Source organism: Acipenser ruthenus, chromosome 19, assembly GCF_902713425.1.
Source record: "Acipenser ruthenus chromosome 19, fAciRut3.2 maternal haplotype, whole genome shotgun sequence".
NCBI lineage: Eukaryota > Metazoa > Chordata > Actinopteri > Acipenseriformes > Acipenseridae > Acipenser > Acipenser ruthenus.
Window position 1 is genome coordinate 10,055,885 of NC_081207.1, and position 22,173 is coordinate 10,078,057.

The window sequence follows — 22,173 nt, forward strand, 5'->3', positions numbered from 1 at the left end:
AACCAAGTAAGGTATTACCTGGTGCAAATACTACTACAGTAACTGCTCTGTGACACGACAGTACATTCCAGTTCTGTCAAGTGCAATTATTTGGAGGTATATAAAGGAAAAGTCGACAGTAGATGCATTTATTTATTTGCCCAAGAAGGTTATAGTATAACATAAGCTGGGAATGAATAAGAGCACATTCATTTGTTTGTTAACGCTACTATTCAACTTGTACAAGCTAATTATATATATATATATATATATATATATATATATATATATATATATATATATCCGTGAAAAGAGATCATTAACCCCAATCATTGAAATCCTAGGCTTTCCTACTAACAGCTATTTTCTAATTAAGGTCTGAAATTAGGTTGGATTGTATTTGTGTCTTTCTTTTTGGGTTGAACCCTCTCAGGTGGATGACCAGCACTGATAGAAGAACGAAATCACTGTTTATAGAAATTAACCTGGTATTCTGATGATGGAGACATTAATGTGTGATCGCACGTTAACCAACACGCAGAATGGCTGCAATTTTGTTTTTAAACAATAGAGAATAGGTGTGCCAAACTGACGGGCTGCTTCGATTCTACATACAGTGTGAGAGGACTGTATTTAAATAGACTTTGTTCCATTAGCAAGAAGTGTAAATGGTTAATAACAAGCTACTCCATTCTTCAGAAGAAAGGTTGACATGTCTATATGCTTGCTGAACCTTTCTAGTGTCGGCTGTGCATGTACTGGTGACACTGACTGGCTCGCCATAAAACTACAACAGTGAAAAATGTGTACTAATTATTATTTATGTACAATGAGTAGAACGTTATTAATGACTTAACCTATGCATTCAGAGACTGATATTTTTATATGTCTGAAGTAATTTGATAAATTCTTAGGCACTTTTTAACCTGTGTTAATTATTTTTCTGTTAAATACCTGTTCTTTTAAATAAAGCATGATCAACAAAACAAATTCACTAGAGCATTTTTTCCCCAAATGTTTAAACGGAACACTGTCCGTTTAAAGTGCTGCTGCGTTTACTTACATTAGTTTGTTTTGTAGCATAAAGGAATGGATAGTTTGTTTTGAAGATTAAACATGTAATGTACAGAGTGACTGCTAAACATAAACAAGAATTTTGAAATGGTGATTAAGATATTATTGACCACTAGAGGGAGTAATACAATCATTTAACAGGACAACTCTTAATTGTGCATTAATCATAATTCTGTTAAATGCTGTAGTCCAGGGTTGTTCATCTGATGGTTCTAAAGCAATTTGATTGTATTAAACTGCAAGGTAAAGTATCCCAATCATTGGGAAGAATAGTTATCTTTGGTAGAAGGTACACAAAAGCAAAACTAGAGAAGCAAATTTTTTATTTTATTTTTTCTTCCATTTGAAATATGTTGGACAGCTCTGCTACTCTCTCCCTTTGTTTATTTTATTATTCATAATTGTATGTTTTAAATCCAGCATTTAAAGGTCTTTGTTAGACTAAAATTGGAATCATCCTAATTATGTGAATAGATACAACAATTTGCCTGTTGCCAAAGTATAAAGTTGGCAGCGTTCTGCATGGTCGTACTAAATTTTTTAATTTTTAATTTTTTGTTGATTTTTGATTTCTTTGAAGATAGTTAACCCTAATTAGCGCAGAAGCTGCAAAAGGAACCATCGGTAACAAGACGCCACTATGGGCTGTCCATTTGGTGTCATTTGATACGAGGTTGGCTCTATTATGTGTGTGCTGTCTCTTCAGGGCAAATTACCAACAACATGTTCATGGCAGCGATTCAGAAGTGCCGACTCAGCAGCACCTTCATGTTGTCTCTGACAATTCTTGTTTAGTATTATGGATTTTTCCATTTACTTACCTTGCTTTGTAGGGCTGCATGTGATTGCTGTTGGGAATGCACTGCTGTACCATTTAATCTATAAATGACCATTGTGAGCAAAACTAGAAGCATGTATACCACTGCAATAAAACAGGTCACGTATATGGATTTAATTTATATTGACATATTTGCTTATCGATCTCCCCTTTGTAATTTGTGTTCAGTCAGTGGCGAGAAGGGTGAAGGAAAGCCAAGTTACCTCTACCCACACGTTTTAGATTTTGAAAGTCTGTTCAATACAATGGGCCAGATTTATTTAAAAGCTTAAGTAAATGATGCAGGCAGTTTCTGTAACATGCATCCACCAACAACCAGTTATATTGGTGCCACTACAACGCAGGCAGGCAACCATGTAACTCAATCTCCAGTTAAAATTAAAAACCTCAGATTTAAAAGGATGATACTCCATCGCTACCAGTGAGCCAAGGGAAGAGCCTCATCTGCAAGGTTTTCCTTTACTTCATGCATATTTGGAGGACCAGCAGTCCAAACCATGAACAACACGACTTAGGGGTAGGGTAGGCTCCTTACTAACGGTGGAAATTATTATTTGAATTGTGGGCCGATCAAAACTAGGCCGAATGCTAATTTGTACCAGCAGAGGAATGCCGTGCGCAGGTGTGGTGATGTCACGGTACGGCGCTCAGCTTTTATTAAACAAAACAAGACACTATAAAACAAAAGGTGTGTTGGCCAAACAAACAAGTATCGTGCTGGTTTTTAGGGGGCACGACTAGCAATTGTTATCTCCTACCCAGACTTCCGTCTCTCCTCTGACACTCTCCTGAGCGCAGACAGCTGCAGGCTTTTGTATTCTGGCCAAGGGGCTAACTAGCTATTAATTAATTATCCTATTACCCCTCGGCCATAGTCTGCAGGAGTTTAATAAGGATGTGTGACTGTCAGCTAGTTAAATAAATCAGTAGCTGATCAGTCACGCATCCTCACAAGGTTTTTAAAATATATATATAAAACAATACCAAATAATATCGGCTTTTGCCGTAATATAAACATATAAATCATAATATAAATAAATAATAAACAAAGGGGCGGGACACTCCGCCACACCACGCCATCCCCTTTTACCATTTACAACATTGCTACAAAATCCAAGCATTATTGTTTGGTTTTAAATGGATCACAGGTCATTCCCTGTTGGTCTACTTGGCTCACAATTCTGCATATTCCACCCAATGAAAGAGCCATGGCAGAGAAAACGTGCTCTCAACTTCTATCAGCGTGCATCTCCAACTCCCGATAAGAGGAACGCTAAGCTTTTCATGGGCACCGCTTCTTGCTTCAGTTTAACTTTTTTTCCTCCTGCTATTCCCTGGCACAAATGGCAGCGTTACATTCTGTTAAAATGCATGTTTACAACCAAATAAAGAGTGAAATAGTTGTTATCTAAAATATAGATATTTGTCCAGAGAAGATTTCAGCCTGGAAATATTAATATTATTTTAAAGCTTTGTTTTCTGTCTGAACCTAGACATGGTGACTGAAAAAATTGCACCCTGGTTTTAATGGTTTCACAAGAAGTAGCCCCTTTAGAAAGGTCTATAAGTTGTGAAGTTTGCCTACAAGTGATGGCCAAAAAAAAAATTCTATGGAAGTTCTTTCACTTTTAATGAATATGCGAATAAACTCCTAGGTAGATATTTTTATTCCTACTTCACATCCATGAGCACCATCTTTAAACTATATCACCTTGTAATATTTATCAAATCTAATGCTTAACAACATGCTGAAGACTGGAGTTGTTTATAGATAGCACTGGCATCAAATAAAAAATACCTTAAAATTAACAAAATTACATAAGTGGGCCTACACAGGATTTTAAAACCTATGGAAAGATATGAATTTGGCAATATACAAGTTTATTTCTGCAAATATACCATATGCTAGTTCCATAAAAGGTGAAACAGCTTCCATTGTAAATATAACACTTTCGTGAATTGGGGAGAGAAAAGTACTGTAGAAACCTTTATATAAGTCTGTTTTCTAGATATTTTTAAGGGGTCCTAAAAAGGGGGCAGCAACTTATACACTGGTGTGATCTATAGGGTTTTTCCTGAAATTGTTGTCCTAAAAAAGGGGGGGGGGGGGGCGCACTTCTACACCGTTTTTTGCGGTAAGTCCATTCATCACACTTATGACATCGCAGACAGCAGGGGGGAAAAAGTCTGGAAAACAAAAAGAGCACCGTAAAGTAATTCTGCTAATGAGAGTTAGAACTTCTTGCATCTTTTTATAATGCGTTTGAAAATGTTTTAAAAAAAACACTGCTGCAGAATACATTTCAAAGGACCATAACATTTAACAGCCAGAACATTTCAATTTGCTTTTAAACTATCAGTTTAAATTATGTTGTTAAATCTAATACAAACCTCTACTCCACAGATCTTTTCATATGAATCCAATACAGAGCACAAAAGCGTAAAGATTGCCAGAATGCAAAGTAATGTTCTACCCTGTGGGCAACCACATCAAATGCAGGCTGATTTTGGCTCTCTTGTAAAACATTTGATGCTGCAGGGTAACATTTATAAGCACACAAATTTGACTTCATATTTATACTGGTGACATTGCAGGAAATGTTTGTTTTATTAAAACAATGCCAATATTTTTGTTATCATAAGATTCTTATTTCGTTCAACTTGGCAAGCACTATGGTCTTTTAGGACTTTTGAGGTAACGTAGCTCAAAGCGTTTTTAAAAACAAGTTTAAATGTAATTTCTGGCACGTTATCTATTTACTCAGTTATAGGTTGAGATAATTGCTCTATTTCCTCCAGGGAAAAAAAGTGGTAAAGACTCTCTTTCATAAAATACCACTCCTATACATTGTTTATATACTGCATTTACTGTGGAAGCCACATTGATTTACATGATAAACCACTTTACAATGAAAAGCATTGTTTTTAGAAAATGCATGAAGTTATGAATCTGTTAAACCAAGACACAAAACAAACCCTTAATAACGGACCCTATTCACAAAGCCTAAACTTGTGATTTATTTATAAGTTCTTTTTCTGTTATGAATAAAATACAATTTGATTTTTAAATAGTTTGGCTTATAACAAGTTCATCAGTTTTGTGGTGGTGTTTCAGATCCTCACTAAAGAAAATTGCTGTGTGTCTGTCCGTCTGTCTATCTATGTCACAATCAACATGGTGAACTGTCTTGACTTTGCACCAATCCTCTGTCATGTATTGACAGTCTCTTATAGACCTTTCGGATTGCATTTTGCTATGCGTCCAAGAAAACCTGGTGGAGTTTTCTCATGTAAGATGAGCAGTGATTTCCCAGGCTGGGCACTCCTCACAGGGTTCAGTAGTTTGGTAAAAATTTATGATTTGTTTTTTTTACTGTATATAGAATAAAAAATATTACAAGGAATAATGGTGTTAATTACTTGCCCCTATTTAATTTGTATTTATTTTTTTCAAATATAATGGATAATATGGTATTAAAAGTATTACAGCCTTAGTAGATACTATTTTAAAACAAGCCATCGGTGCAAGTACTTGATAAGTCCCAGTTATTTGAAACCGAGAAAAACCTGCGTGACGTTCCTATCAGGCTATGATTGTAATAAGAGTTAACATCAATCAGCTACTAAAATGCGTGGAGTATTGGGGCATCCTCTTGTTTGTACCTTTTTCTGTTATTCTTTTGTAACTTATTTTCTCCTAAACAAACTTTATTCACAGAATAGACATCACGAAAGAGCTTTCAAAATATAAACATTTTTTTAAACACATTTGAACAATCATCTAGGTCAGTGAGTTGTACTGTTGCTCCAAAACACAGCTGGGGTCTTCAAGTTCTATATTGGCAACTAAATAAACAAAGTACTGTTCTATTCTTCAGGTGCTGAAGTGCATGTAAGGTAAACAGTCCTTGATACATTAGCTTAAGATGAATGTGGTAGTTTGTATGGCTTCACCAATCAATCATAGCCTTAGGTAGTAATGTCAGAATCTCAGTGTGCCAGAGCTTTGAAACGAAAAATCGCAGATTGCCTCAAAAATATCAAACAGGCTTTAGCAGGACTGGGAATAAGTTTAACCTGAACTTGAACTCGACGACTTCAATAATTTGAGCCAGTACGCTTGTATTTTAAGGTGGCTTTCTGATTTCAACAGGAGATGCTCTAATATCACTTATGAAACCCCAGGTCACTTAATGTGTATTTGATGAAGTATAGACATTTTCAAGTAAGGCAAACTATTCTACTCAAGTTTACTGCTGTTAACTTTGTTTTTGAAGTTGAATTAGTTGTACAATATTCTCTATATATCTTTAAAGCTACAGCATCCCACAGCAGTATTCAATTCTACATTAAGTGTGTGTTTCTACATCCTCTCTCTACAGTAGTTTAACTTTCTGTACACTCTTCTATGTTTGAAATCAGATTACTTAAAGCATGAGGTAAAAACTTTTTTGTCATCAGCAAAAAAAGAAATACAAACAGGTTGTTCTCCAAATGGAATTTTCATTTTTTGCTGGAAGCATGAATAGAGCTAATATAAAACTTACAGATGTAGTCCTGGGCCCAATTCAATTACCAGAAGGGACATACACTTCAATGGTCAGTTTTCATGAAATGTTCAAGCTTAACTGCAATGGCTCTGTCACACTTCCCAGTACAGTGCCAAATCCTGAAATATTGTTTTAATGTGTGAGCCATATTTAAACAATCAGTATATGCTAAATATTGAAGTAACTATTTAAGACGGTGCTTACATTAAAAATAGTTTCCTGACTTTGAACTGGGAAGCGTGACACAGAGCCATTGCAGTTAATTTTCTTGAAAAAAAGTGTAGCTTAAACAGTTCTGAAAGGAGACAGCCAGAAGATTTGAAATTAACAATTCTTTATTGCATTTTGACAAATGACCATGCCCATAACGAAATGTAATATAATTTGGCCAATGGCCTTGTCCATTGGAGCTCGATAGCCACCCCTATACGCAGGCCAAACTATAATGTAAAGTATATTGATTGATGATAACGAATGCCTGTGTCGGGGTCACCTTCCCCCTGGACAAGGCACGCTGCAAGGTGAAGGCAGGGGAGGAGAAGGACAAAACAAAGAAATGACAAGGAGGCGTAGACGAGAGGGCTATTTAAAGGAACAGTTTGATTATGTATGTGATTAGTGGGTGGATTCCCCTTACAGAAACACAACATAGTTTCCAAGGAATGTCTGGTTTTAAGTGAATTAGTTCCACTAGTCCTACTTACCAAAACATGTGAGCTTGTACTGCAGCAAAAGACTCCCAAGTCACAAAACTGCCACAAATATTTCTTTTGCACGTATTGAATGCACGTATTTATTGTGTTTTGAAGGTTATACCAGCCTTGCCTAGCATCATTTTTTTGGGGGTAAACCCGTTCTGTGTTGGTAGTGAACAAATAATATTGGTGTATCCCTATGGGTTGCTGCTTATTCAAATAGTTTATTTGAAGATGATTTATTGTCCCGGGACAACTAAATATTGGGGTGAAATGGACAAAACATAAAATACACCATTATTTAACTGCTATTCTCCCCAGCTTAGAACGTCCAGTTAATTTCCCTCAATGTAACTCGGCAAGCCCACTTGCAGGGAAGCTCACATACCTGTAAAAGGTGAGGCTAATAATCAAATGAGTCCCAGTCCTGTACTTTTAGTCTCACATTGATGAGCTGTGGGGAACTCCCTAGAAGACTATTTTAATGGTCTTTAGTAGAAAACATGTTGCTATGAATCATGCTGATCTCTAACACTTAAAAAATACGTTTCAAGGATGTAGGGAAAAACAAAAGCATTGTAAGGATTGGAAACCAAAGCACATGAATGATATGTGGGTAAGAAAATGATGAAATGCTGTACACCCTCTTCATACAACCTTTAATATGATTTGTGGGAATGGCAGCACATTTTGTATTGGTAATGAACAGATTTCATTCATGTTTCAACAGAACTATAAAACAAAACAAAAAACATAATGGAGAGTATCCAAAACGGAATATATAAAACGCATAACTGAGAAGGCCGTGTATTTAAAGTAGGTTATTGGTGAAATGTACTGGAAGGTGGGTATTTGCATTCCCAAGGCTGTATCGGTGGCTGGGCTTTGGGGCAGTGCACAGACTGGTTTTCTAATCAGGTCATATGGAGTGGATTTCACATTTTTCATATAAAGCATGTTTACTGTAACAATCAACATACACATTTGAAAATAACAACTGTAAGTTGCAAATATTTTGAAGGTGTTATACTGATTAATCACCAGTAAAAGGCTTCAGATTTAAATGTCCCGTGGCTGTGTTAGGTAATGCTTTCTGGGAATATAAAATTACTAAAGGGAACATATCGTGTATATGCAGTGTTGGGGAGTAACGCATTACACATAATGCATTCCTGTAATCTGATTCCATTTTTCAGTTCCTTATAACTGTAATGGTTCCTTTTTCACACAGGTAACCAAATGTGTCAAGGCATTACATTTTGTGTGAAATAATGTAATAAATAATGTAGTTACTTTTAACTATATTTCAATTTAAAAATGACTACAGCTAATGCATAACATGGAAATCAGAAAGCGTTTCAACAGTGCAAGTTAAAGCTTACATGTAGCATGCATGTGCTTTTTGTATCGTCTTGCTTGAAAATGTCATCATAGGGGGGAACGAGTAGGTTTAATAGCTGGATCTTCAAAGCATATTTCGAGCTGAAACCTGACCAAACCGAAAAAAAAAATATCTCTGTAAAATGTAAACTGTATGTTAGAAGCAACTTTGTAACTGGAACTGGTTACATTTTTACTGTAACTAGTTACAATTTTGTTCAAGTAACTTGTAACTAATGGATTACTTTTTAAAGGTAACTTCCCATACACTGTCTGCATGGAGTCTCCCTGGCTTGTATTTTATTAATTTCCAGGACCTTGAAGAAAGGACTGAGACTATCATCTCCTTGTAGACATGATGTGCCCTGTACAGTACTTTTTGGATTGCAATATCAAGCTGCACCCAAATTAATGTATCATGAGCAGGCTATACTACAGTACAGGTTTTTAAATGATTTAAAATAAAATATCACTGCATGTGCAATAAATTGGGGGCATGTCACTTTTATACATATTTAATTGTTGTGATAGACCTTTGTTACCTATCTTGTGATTTTGATTATGGACCTGTGAAACAGATTAGACTTTTTTTTTTTTTTTGGTTTTAGTTGGCTGTGATCGCCTTTAAGCTCATAAAGTATTGCCCTCTATTTGTAGGTGACAGGCAGCAGAAAGGACCATGGAGACTAATCCTACTATAGAACTACCACAGGTTTACAGATCTGTGAGTTTTGCTCCTACAACCTACATCATCGGTCAGCACATCATATTAATCCATTTACCAAGAGAAGCATATTGTGGTGCGATTTTAATAAGTGACTAATTTAAATGAATACCACAACTATGTTACTTAGCACCCAGTGTATTTAACTTCTATGGACCATTACTATTAATTTTGATACCAAAAAATGACCAAATAGTATATTCCTTGCACTCGGGTGGCATGGGTTAACCATACAGTCGTACCTCAAAATATATCAATTTACTACCAATAAAGAATCAAGTGCAACACTTGTAATAGATTTTACCACCCCAAAAAAATTGGTTTCTGCGAACTGCTAAGACTGGAATCCCATTGAGTCGCATACCAGTCTTGTCACCATTGCAAAGTACACATGCATGCCTGGGCTGTATTGCAATCAACTTTTATCTGGAAAAGGGGTGTGTGTGGATCTATTCTTAGTTTAACTCATCATTGATGACATGTTAATCAAATCAAAATAAAACATATTGTCCGTATTCTATCCAGTTTATTGCATGGATTTATATTTTCCTAAAATGCCATTTTCCATCTATAAGTTAAATTAATTGGGCCTTTGTTTTGTTGCCAATACCATATTATTTGGAATAAGTCCTATGGACAATGCTTATCCATAAGAAAATAAGAACATTTACAAATGATAGGAGACCTTTTACTCTGGTCAATAAAAGCTGACTGATCTCAAGTTGGGTCTTAAAGTATCCTAATGATTCAGCATTAACAACATGAGATGGTCCATTTGATGCCCTCCTACCCTCTGTCCTAAGCCTAGCTCCACTTAATTTGGAACAGTGTCCTCCGATCCTGGTTTCTGTGCTGCGTTTAAAGTATTGGTTAAGATTAACTTTGTCAACCCTTAAAGATTTTAAAGACCAGTTATGTTTTTAATAAGGGAGCAACACAAGTGAAAAGTATTCACAGTGTTTATATAGCCCAAACACAGACACTTGCAGTCCTATAAATCGAATGCTTTATTGTTAACACACAAGTTTAAAAAATCCAGCACATTTTTGTTTTCTTTTCATAAGCATCCTTTATTTAATAATAATAATAAAAAAAATAGGAGAGACAATGTTGATGAAGAAAATGCAGTTGAAGTGGCCGAGATAGGTGGTCCATTGTGATGTCACCATATTTTTTTTAAACAGGAGACCTCACCAATAACGATATTGAGAATAAAGCATGATAGAAACTCAACGTTGTATGTTGCTGTCATGAATTGGGTTTCTTTGTGAAGTGGTGTGGCACTCTAAAAGATCTATAGCAGTCTATAATGAAGGACTTAACCATTCGTAACTTCTAGGGGGTACCAGTACATACCCTGAACATCAGAAAGCTTCTGTATATTAAATGGAGAAGCCAAAAATGGCCTTTCTTTCTGTAAACACAGATTAGTATGGCTCAATAGTAAATATTTGTAGTTAGCAGGTAAATGTGTTAACTGCTATAAATTCCTGTGTACTTGCTCAAAAATGTAGTTAAAAAAATAAAGGTGTAGAGCGCTTTGAAACCTGACCAGCAGTGTTTCGACACAATCTATTATTGCAAAAAAGGTTTTTAGCAAAATCTAACAAATAATGTGGATCAAGTTCAGAAAGACTGCAACTGATCAAAGAAGGTCAAAGTCTGTCTGCTTGCAGACAATGCATGTGTGAAACTCCGGCCTGCTGTAAGCCCCCTCACATCAGGGGTCCAGAGCAGTTCTGTTATTCAATTTTTGACAGCCTTCACTTAAACATATCTGTGCTATGTTGAGAATGCTAGGGTCTTAGATTCCAGTGGTGCAGGGGAGATGTGGGGCACTTGGAAACTGAAACAAAATAACTAGCAGGATGTAGAAGACCTTTTCAGAAAGCAATGAGTTTTCAGCATAATAAGGTACAGACTCGTTAATTTCAGAGCCCACGCTGTGAGTATGATCAGAAACAGAGCCTGCTATGAAATACGGAGAATATCTGTGCCTGGTTCTTTAAACAGAGCCCAGACACTCCTGGTTCAACAGGCAAGCAATGGAGAGCCTTCATTTCTGAATCACAGCTATAAGCTGGCATTACATTTTATAATCACTTTCATAATCCTTAATTATTATTTCTTTTTTATGACCTATTTATTAAAAGGGCATGTTAAACATTCAAAATACAATGCTAACATGTTATGGATCAAAAGAGTTACGTCCCTATCTAAGAAGGATGTGTAGTTCTGGAAATGTATAATAACGTCCTTTTGAAGTTGTCATTTAAAGTATTTGTTCATGACAAAAGTATTGGCAAAAAGGGGATTTCAAAATTGGGAAGAAATCAGGGTTAAGTAACCAGTTTGAAGATGTTTGTTATCACATCTACCTGCATTGCTCTAGGCCACGAGAAGTAGCTGCACATTTTTTTATGTTTGAAACCGGTAATAAACTTTAATCAAGCCACATTAGCAATTGCAATATAAAAGGGGTTTTGTTTTAGGAGCATTTTTCACTAACAACGTTTCTTTCAACTAAAGCAAGACTCCGAACCCCTATTTCATGTCAATGCAAGTCCCAGACAGATGGAGAACACTGTCTGTCAGTAGCTCTATCAGCCTTTGTTTATAGAAGACATACCTGTCTAGATACTGTTTCAGGGGGGTTCAATGGAAGATAAATGGCTAAATATGAATTCACTAGCCACATACCCTCCAGGCTGCATAGTTTTCAACAAAGATTTGAAAAGTTAGATTTGAAGTAACCTGTTATTGTAGCTATTGTAGTCATTAGGTGAAGGGGCCTTCCAGGTTAAGTATTTCATCATCTTGTTTTTGCTGTAATACAATACCTTTTATGGAATGTATATGATTTTGGTCATTCTTGTAAGATGTTATCAGTATAGCAACAAAAGAACAATTGAAAAAAAAAATATGTAGCAGGGTTTCCAACTGCGAACCCGGTACCTCACACTCCAACGACCATAAGCCAATCACAGAGCCTAAACATGTAACCAAGCAACTAAACCCAGAGGGCTCGCTCTGGGAAGTCTCTGTCTGGCCAGTCCAGGGTTGGTGAAACACAGTGTTGAGGCAAATTGGGACCAGCCAATTGTCATTTTATCCAGCTATATTGTCAACTTTGCTACAGTTGGATTCAAACAGTAGTGTTTATTAGGTGGGCCATGAGGTCTGCTTTATGAAAATACACAGAAAGCTCCGGTTAAGTGCAACAGATGCCATGGATCTCTAATTTGGTGTAAATTTCAACAGTCACTTGAGTGACACTGCAGGTTTAAACAACAACACTCCTACTACTACAACTACTTCTAATAATAATAGTAATAAATCAACAACTTAACTCCTGTTTTAGTATTAACCAGGGTACTGTGTTCTTGTTCTCATGTATGATTAAGTAAAATGGAAACCTGCAGTTCTCAATCGGTTTGCAGTTTTAGCTTGTCGAAACAAATACAACTCTTTAATGCATACGTGCACTTCTTTTAAAATGAATCAGATTATTGCACAGTCAATTGTATGTATTTTGAAGTGCGTCAGAATTGAACAGCAACATTTCATGGAGGTGGTTTTTTCAAAGCTTTCATCTTTCCCCACACTAGGGAGGCTCTTAAATTACACTCCGAACTTTGCACTGCTGACAATGGTCTGTTGTTCGTAATTTTAATTATGGTTTCTGGATCATCACTTAGGTTACACAAAAATTGTAAGAAATCATTAAAGGTATTGCTTTTAACATGTTTTTTTCCCCTCCCCAAAGGACCACCGGAGGCGCCTCTCTACTGTATCATGGTTTATAAAATAAGGGTTTGTTCAACAGATTATTTTTGTGGCTCAAACCATCGTTCTATTGCTAACAGACTAGACAGAAATGGACTGCTCTCTTACCTGTGTTATAAGGACATGGCAATTTCTGTTTTCTTTATACAGATAAAAGCTTACTACTTTTATAGTTCTTCAAGGACAAACTTGATTTTACGTGAAATTCCAGTCTCACGGTTCCAGCTAAGAAAGCTATAGATAATAATAATAATAATAATAATAATAATAATAATACTTTGTTGTGTACTATATTGTGCTACCAGTAAGAAGTTCAGTAAGGACAAACGTTATATTATTTATTTTAAAACGATTTTAGTCTTTAATAATTGTTACATATCTCTAGTTTCGTATCTATGTACTGTACATTACCCATATATGTGTACGCATGTTCTACATTTATTTATTTTTTTATGCTATGCAACAAGCCTCTTGAATGTCATAACTACATATTGTTTTGACGTCAGAAATAGCAGGTATTGACAGAAAAACAATTGTATCCATATCCGAATTACAATTACATACTACAATAACAGCGACCACTGTTATGAGAGGCGGGGCTTGGGGCTACAGTACCAGCTACCTGTTTTTCACCAGCTGCAAGTCAAGCGAGGGGATCCGATACACTGTTGCCTGCACTTTTTTTTTTTTCAATAACCCAAGCAAATCTATACTAGTCTAGTACCACGATCAGAGCGCCAAGACATTATTGAGGCACGTCTATTTTCAACATCTTTTGTACCGCTTTCTCGTTGTATCATTTATCACTGGTTTAGCTTCGGTGTTATAGTGCAACACTGAAGTACACATTCCGCATCTCCATGCGTGTACAGGCTTGGCACGCAAAGGGTTAAAGTGTTAAGGCAATTCATAAATAAGCAGGTGTCCTCCTGTGCCAGTCCTAGCCCAATTTACGACTCGTATTGTAAAGTCTTAAATACTTTGTACTCCTCAGCAGCAATCCATAACTGTCATTTGGACATAAGGCAGGGGGTGCCGGTCGGAGTGGGGGAAATATTTTTCTTTTTAAAGAAAAGTAGTTCTTCAGTAGGGTATAAATACAGCTTAGTAAACCTGACTATTAACATTATTCCAAGAAACTGCAAGGTTTTTATACAGCGCTCAAGCCTCCCTGTGTGTGACCAAAACGCACACGGGATTTTTATTATTTTGTTTCTTTTACATCTGATTACAGGTGCAGTCCACCGATTCTCCGAAGTTTGGTGCTTTGTTAATCGTAAGAACTGGAAATGTGGTGGATGCTTTTTCCTCGATGGATTTGGTTCTTTTTGGGGCAATTATTTGTCCTGCTACTGGACAGTCGTGTAAAGAGCATGACTTTGCCAAGAATCGTCTATTCTCACGCTGGGATCTGTCCGAACGAAATGAACCCTAACCTATGGGTAGATGCCATGAGCACTTGTGTTAGAGAGTGCGAATCTGACCAGGTAAGACAAGTTTTGCTATTTAAAATATAATAATACCATCGATAATCCAATGCTATTATAGGGAAAAAAATGCGAAGAATGTTAGGTATTCCCCTAAAAAAAAAGCCAGACATTATGTATATTTTATTAATGAATATTTGTTCTAATTATTAATCTCATTAAAGTTACTTGTATGAATCATATTGCTAAATACATACATACTTACAAACATACATAAATACAATGCATACATATTTTACTGTATGTATTTGTGGGTTTTATTGTACTCTTGGTTACATATTTTGGGGTTTATTGTCAACATTTTAATGTAAAAAAAAAAAATAAGAAAGACATGCAAGACAAATAATAGGATTAAATAGTTAAGTAATGAAGTTCCGTTCATATGATTTAGAGTAATAAAGTAAACATATGAGAAAGATGAATATTCAAAACGAAAAAAATAATAATTCTATATTGCATTATTGGTAAGTACCATAAAATGTGCACGAGAAAGTCACATTTTATTTTAAATACTCTATATTTAAATCAATATTGGCATATAAACCAAGACAATTTGCTGACTGGTCTATATTGCTATATAATACAGCCTTTTAAGGTTTCATTTAATATTCTTACATATTCCAATGTTAATCCGATAGTAACATTCGGAGAGTTGTGAAATAATGCTCTTTCCTTGAAAGGTGCTTAGCCATTTAATTCTGTCTTATCCTAAATGCCATAGTGTATGCATTTTAACATCAGTGATACGGTAAACAACTGACTTGGCCCAACATTTCAATAAGTATTGCTGATAGATTAACGTCAATGTTTAATGTAAACCTGTCACTTGTTCATATTATTCCAACATTTTTACTTGAACTGACACTTACTGCAAAGTAGTAGCAAGCAATACATTTTTTTTTATCCTCAGTGCGTCCACGTAGATGAACTCCAGTCCTTATTACTGTACGTTCAAATAAAAACATCTTACATTTGTACTGTTGACGTTTCAAAGTGTTCTTTCTGTGTAATGAGTTAGTCTGACCTGTTGCTGTTTACATTTTCACCGCTGAATAAACTATGAGGAATCTCAACTGGTATACAAAGCTAGTTTTTGTTTTTTTTTTTCAAATAAAAATTGTCATTGACTAGTTGACCTGTGAGAACAAGTTTTAACAAAGGCAGTTATTTTTTTAATTTAAATATGATTTTATTTTAAACAATAGTAGTAAAAAAATATATTCTATGAAACAGAATATTACTTATTGAGACTAGCTAATCAGTCATGTTGTTTATTATATGTAGTAAAAGAAAACTATTAAATCCTACACTTGTAAAGTGTTAATATATATATATATATATATATAAGCAAGCAGTAAGGTGAAATAGTTATTTTTTAAATCGATGTATACAGTATATTGTAACATGTGTATAAGCAGGTATAGTTAAATACATTTAAACTGTATGCTCAGTTCATGTCTTGATGTTGCCTGTATGAAAGCTAATACATATGCTTTTAATCTAGGAATGCGAGACATTTGAGAAGTGCTGTCCTAACGTCTGTGGGAATAAGAGCTGTGTGGCAGCCAGGTACATGGATGTCAAGGGGAAGAAAGGTCCTGTTGGAATGCCCAAAGAAGCCACCTGCGCCCGCTTTATGTGCACTCAGCAGGGCTCTGAGTGTGACATCTGGGATGGCCAGCCAGTGTGCAAGTGCAGAGACAGGTGTGAAAGAGAACCAAGCTTCACCTGTGCCTCCGATGGCTTGACATACTACAATAAGTGTTACATGGATGCGGAAGCTTGCAACAAAGGAATCATGCTGACTGTCGTAACCTGCAGGTACCACCTCACCTGGCCAAACACAAGCCCGATTCCCATAGAGACTACTCGCCCCACTACTGCTGTTTTGGAGACTACAGTTATTGATGTTGTGCTGCCGGCACTGATCACCAAACCTGTGCACCAGTCAGTTTATGTTGGCGAAACTGTGAGTTTCCACTGCGATGTGGCTGGAAAACCCAAACCTGATATCACATGGGAGAAACAAATCGATGGTAAAGATAACATTGTCATGAGGCCTAACCATGTCATAGGCAACATTGTGGTCACCAACATCGCCCAGCTTGTCATCTATAATGTTCAACAGCAAGACGCAGGCATGTACACTTGCACTGCTAAAAACATAGGTGGGCTTCTCCAAGCTGATTTCCCCATGTCAGTGTTGAATAAGGAACTTTCCAAAAACAGCAACCCAAGAAACATCACAAACTTCCCGGCTGAGGAGTGTCTCAAGATTCCCGACAGTGAAGACTGTGGGGAAGAGAATACAAGCTGGTATTATGATGCCAAGAAGAACAACTGTTTCACTTTTACCTATGGCAACTGTAACAACAACATGAATGATTTTGAGACCTACGAGTCCTGCATGCGGTCCTGTGGGAGCGAGCTAGCCAACCCCTGTGGTCTACCAAGTCTTCAGGGTCAGTGTAAAGCCTACGAGCCAAGATGGGCTTACAGCAGCGTCTTGAAGCAGTGCCATTCGTTTATCTATGGGGGCTGTGGGGGCAACGAGAACAATTTTGAAAGCAAAGAGGCCTGTGAGGAAATGTGCCCCTTTCCCAAGAACCAGTCATGCAAAATGTGCAAACCTCGGCAAAAGATGGTGACAAGCTTCTGCAAAAGTGATTTTGTCATTCTGGGACGGATGATCGAACTGACCGAAGACCAGGACTCCGGACATGCCCTGGTGACAGTGGAAGAGATCCTGAAGGATGAGAAAATGGGGTTAAAGTTTTTTGGTAAGGAACCCCTGGAAATCACCCTGTTAAACATAGACTGGAATTGCCCCTGCCCCAATATAACAACAGCGGACGGGCAGGTGATTATCATGGGCAATGTCCACAATGGCATGGCGGTCTTGCAGCCAGACAGTTTTGTCGGGGTGTCCAGTGTGAGACGTGTAAGGAAACTCCGTGAAGTCATTCACAAGAAGACCTGTGACATTTTAAAAGAGTTCCCAGCACTTCAGTAGTCAACTTCCAGGTCCAGTCCAGAATAAAATGCAACAATGTTTTATTTTATTCTTACTGCAGTAATACAATACAAAATTTCTGAGCAGTGTTGCGTTGTTTGAATGAGAGATCATTCAATATCAGCAAGAGACTAATAATTACAGTTAAGTTTAAATGTGTAAAAGGTTCAAATCCCACTTCATCCACTGACTCACTGTGTGACCCTGAGCAAGTCACTTAACCTCCTTGTGCTCCGTCTTTCGGGTGAGATGTAATTGTAAGTGACTCTGCAGCTGATACATAGTTCACACACCCTAGTCTCTGTAAGCCGCCTTGGATAAAGGCGTCTGCTAAATGAACAAATAATAATAATAATAATAATAAAAGCCACCCAGTTAAATATAGTTACCTGAAACCCAGGAAGAACTCAGTGCCAAAACTTAATTTATCATAGCTATATTAATTAATCATTAATAAACAGCATAACGTTTGCATTTTTCTTATTTAGAAATATGAACGACAATTTGACTCTGAAGAAAACGTTTTCTTATAAAAGTTTAGTTTTTGTTCTGTAAAAAATATTTTTTACACATTCAAACAAATATTATTTCATGTCTAACATTAGTTGACATCAGATCTCAGACAATTAGAAATTTGCCTCAGCATTTCATTAAAAGAAATAAATAAAACTATATATAAACGATTCAGTCAGTCTAATGGTTAAATAAAGTTATTCGACTGACAAACTATTATTGAGAACTGCAATAGATGCCCAGAGGATGAACACTGCTGTGTTACTTTCCATTAGCGTTTCATTTGTTACAACAGGGCGCACTAAAGTCTTTCTTCGCCATCAGCCCGAGTGGCTGTGTGCAGTTGACGAACTGCCCGGCCAAACTTTTTGAGAATGTTATACTTAAAACTTTTCTTAATAAAAGAAAAATAAACAGACCTAAAGGTAAAACGTGTTCTGCAATAAGAACATTGTTGGCAGTGGAGCTCTCAAATGTAATCCTCATTTGGTTTGAATTAAGCAAAGGGTTGAATTACTTTTACAAGTACATTGAACGGAACTTTCTTGCATAACTGGAAAAATGCAACATTTCCTCAAATATTTATTGCTTTATTGCTCCATCCAACCATAATTCCCTCATATGTTTCAAACTACCTTTACTTTACCATTGAAGTATGCACAGCTTTTTATAAATGACCATTCTGGCACAAAACTAAAGTAATGATAATATACAATACAGGCTAGTATATTATTACATTACTTGGTTATGTAATATATCCAATACTTTATATATTGTTCTTTATCTGTCTGAAGAAGTGTAATGAGTTAATGCCTATTTTATTTATTACATACCCATTGTATTGTATTTTATTTCCTAATCGCCATCTCCTGTATTTCAAGTATTTAGTTCAGGCATATTTGCTTTTATGGTGCAACCTCATGTTCTGTAGAAAAGGTTAAATAACATGGTTTTTGAACCATGACACATTACAGTATCCAATTCTGCATTTCAATTCCCGTCTTCTGACAACCTGTGAAATAGGCTTGCTGACATTTAATAACTTCTAACTAACTGAGAAAAAAAAATGCTTACAGGTTCAACCTGCTAATAAATGTATTTGCTAAAAACGTGCACGTTATCTAGTTCTCTAAATGATGTTGTTTTTTGTTGTGACTGGCACCTGATAACTCTGTAATGCATGTTGTTTATACAATATGGAAAATATAACAATGGACATTTAAAATTTCCCCTGAAAATTCACAGTAACTCAGATTTGCTATATGCACTCAGACAAGTTGTAATATATTTTCTTAAAGGTTGATTATAATTGACTATATCAATTGATATATATATATATATATATATATATATACCATGTAGGTCTACTAGACTTTGAATGTAAGTGGTGTATGTGCTCTAACCTTTACATTACCCTTACCAAAATGTAATACAACGTTACTGCTAATTGGACCGTGCTAGATATGCTAATATTACTGTTATGGAGAGGGCCCTCGTTTGTTAAGTGAAGCAGGTCGTTGTTGAACCCTGAACCAATTATTTCTGATGAACAGCTTATTTGTATGTCACTGAATGGCCATCTTACTGTTTCTGATAAAGGATGTGCTACTTGGTTTCAAACTGTTAAACAGCCCTGTAAATGCAGTAGGTATTCACACTACCACAATGTTTAATAAACGGTAGTAATGTAGCAGTTACATGTAAACCTTTTTGTAAGGGTATTATTGCTTTCTTAGATCATTTGTTTTTTATTTATTTATTATGCTGCTTACTGCGCCAGTTGTTTAATTTTTTCATGACTTCTTTAATGTGTCAAGATTACAAAAATCTGTTTTGCAGATATATGTATGTATGTATGTATCTTCTGTCATAAGCACTTATTCATTTCTTTTTTTTTGTTTTCTTAATAAAGATATTTTTAAAACACATTCTGTTTGACACAAGAAGAAAGCGGTCCATTTTATTTCTGAAAACTTGACTGAGGTAGATACACAAGGTGTGGTCTGGGCTGGGGTGTAGAGCAAATTCCAGGTGGTTTCTAAAATATTCCACAAACTTGGCTAAGATCAGAGTGCATAACGCACACTGCATAGTTTGTAGTTTTATAACCTAAAGGAGGATATTTTGAAACTCAAATTAACTGCCAACCAATTTCAGCTCAATCCATCAAGACATTTGGACTTTAAAAGCCTCACAAGCTTTCATAGAAACGTCCCATGGAATGGTAGCATGGAGGTCAGGCTACCAGCAGAAATAGCAAATGCAGGAGCCAGAAGCAGTGCTTGTTATTGCACTTCTTAGACAAAAACATTAGTCACCCAGGCTGCACTATCACAGTGGGTCAATTGCAACGAACTGAAAGGAGCGCACTAACTGGGGATGCTCCCGTGGTTACTACGGAGGACGGTAATAAACTAGTACGCAAGTTAATACCAACTGCAATGAACTAAGCAGCTCAAGATAGTCCCCAGCTGCGTATTAAAATGGGTCTCAATTGCAACTAACCCAACTGCTGTTGCCTCAGTGGATACTAAAACACAATACTAAGTTAGTCTAGCAATTTCTGTAGACGAAAGACTTGTGATATTGTACTAACTGGAACAAATATGAAAAACCCCCAAATGTACTGACAACTTTTATGAAACTGAACTATTCATAACCAAAAATTATATAAAATGATTTGAAATCTGAAAAAAAAAACACGCCTCAAAACATTTGCAACAAAACCATCCTCATTCAACTTATTCAACTTAACGTAGGCCTATTTTATATATAAAAAATAACAATAAATAATTCCAGCATGACTTTCCAGTGTCTCTCCTTTCAGCCTCTTCCACAAAGAAGGCAACATTAAATCTGTTACAAGTGTATTCCATGCAGTTGTGTGCTGCAGAATTGCTGTGGAATCCTTTCGGCCGTTCTCCACAGATTCATTAAAATCTTTTATACACTATGAAATAACGTTTTTTGCTCCATTGTACAATCTTGCACGCGACTACTGGCCATGATTGCATTCGTATGGAAGCACTAAGAAATTGAGCTTTTATAGGCTATACCTGAAATATGTAATTAGCTTTTTTTTTTTCTTTAATTTGGAATCGCCAATTATTATTATTTTTTTTACCCCATTTTCTCCCCAGTTTGAAACACCCAATTTTAAGCCTGGCTCACCGCTACAACCCCCGTGCTGACTCGGGAGAGATGAAGATGAACACACGCGTCCTCCGAAATGTGTGTCGTCAGCTGTCCGCTTCTTTTCACTCTGCAGGCCCGCCATGCATCAACCTCAGAGCTACAGCATTGGAGGAACACGCAGCTCTGGGCCGCTTGCAGGCAGGCCCGCAGGCGCCTGGTCAGTCTACAGGGGTCGCTGGTGCACGGTGAGCCGAGGACACCCTGGCCAACCTAAATCCTCCCCCGCTCAGCCAATTGTGAAATTGTGAAAAACTGGCGACTTCTAGGCTATAGGGCACTTCCTGCACTCCACGGGAAGTGCCTTTACACTTGAAATTCTCAGATAATTTTAAAAAGTTTTCTAAAAATGTTCATTCCATTTACGTCAGATTGCGCCTGTAATGAGAAATATCAACACGAGCTGTCGTCACAATAGGGATTACAGGACAGTACTGTCGTCAGTAGTAGCCTATAATCATAGAATTAAGAATAGGGTTTTATAGGGAAATATCAGTTACACTGGTATTATTTAGATTTTACACATTACTAACTTTTCAAGGGTTGCACCAGCTGTGAGCTATAGCTATGAGTTAGTTATAACATAAGACTTAGTTGCTTAAAATTGACGCATACCTTTAGGGAGGTGTAAGCTGTTTGTAGAATCAAAATACAACATGACACAGTAACTTTTGCTGTGTGTGCTTCTCTTTGAAGATAATTTTGTTAATATTTTTTGTCGTCAGTGAATCCTGCGAGACCGCACACATCCTCTTGATAATTATAGGACATCCTAATTAGATTCTAAAGTTTCTTATAGGATTTAATAGGATAAAGAAATCTTATAGGAATAATTTTAAAGTTCCTATATAAATTATGTTAATTTTTGAAAGATTCCTATACAATTTCCTATATGATTTTTTTCACCAGGGTTATATATCTTAATATAGAATTAAATATTTA

General features: G+C 36.4%; 1 protein-coding gene across 1 annotated transcript; it reads left to right on the forward strand.

Annotated features, from left to right (window-relative positions):
- The first annotated feature begins 13,104 nt into the window (after positions 1–13,104).
- LOC117424454 (WAP, Kazal, immunoglobulin, Kunitz and NTR domain-containing protein 2-like) lies at positions 13,105–19,967 on the forward strand. The gene is made up of 2 exons (XM_034040800.3): positions 13,105–14,513; positions 16,018–19,967. Exons 1-2 carry the CDS (start codon positions 14,316–14,318, stop codon positions 17,524–17,526), a joined length of 1,707 nt encoding a protein of 568 aa, XP_033896691.3. The 5' UTR covers positions 13,105–14,315; the 3' UTR covers positions 17,527–19,967.
- Positions 19,968–22,173: the final 2,206 nt, after the last annotated feature.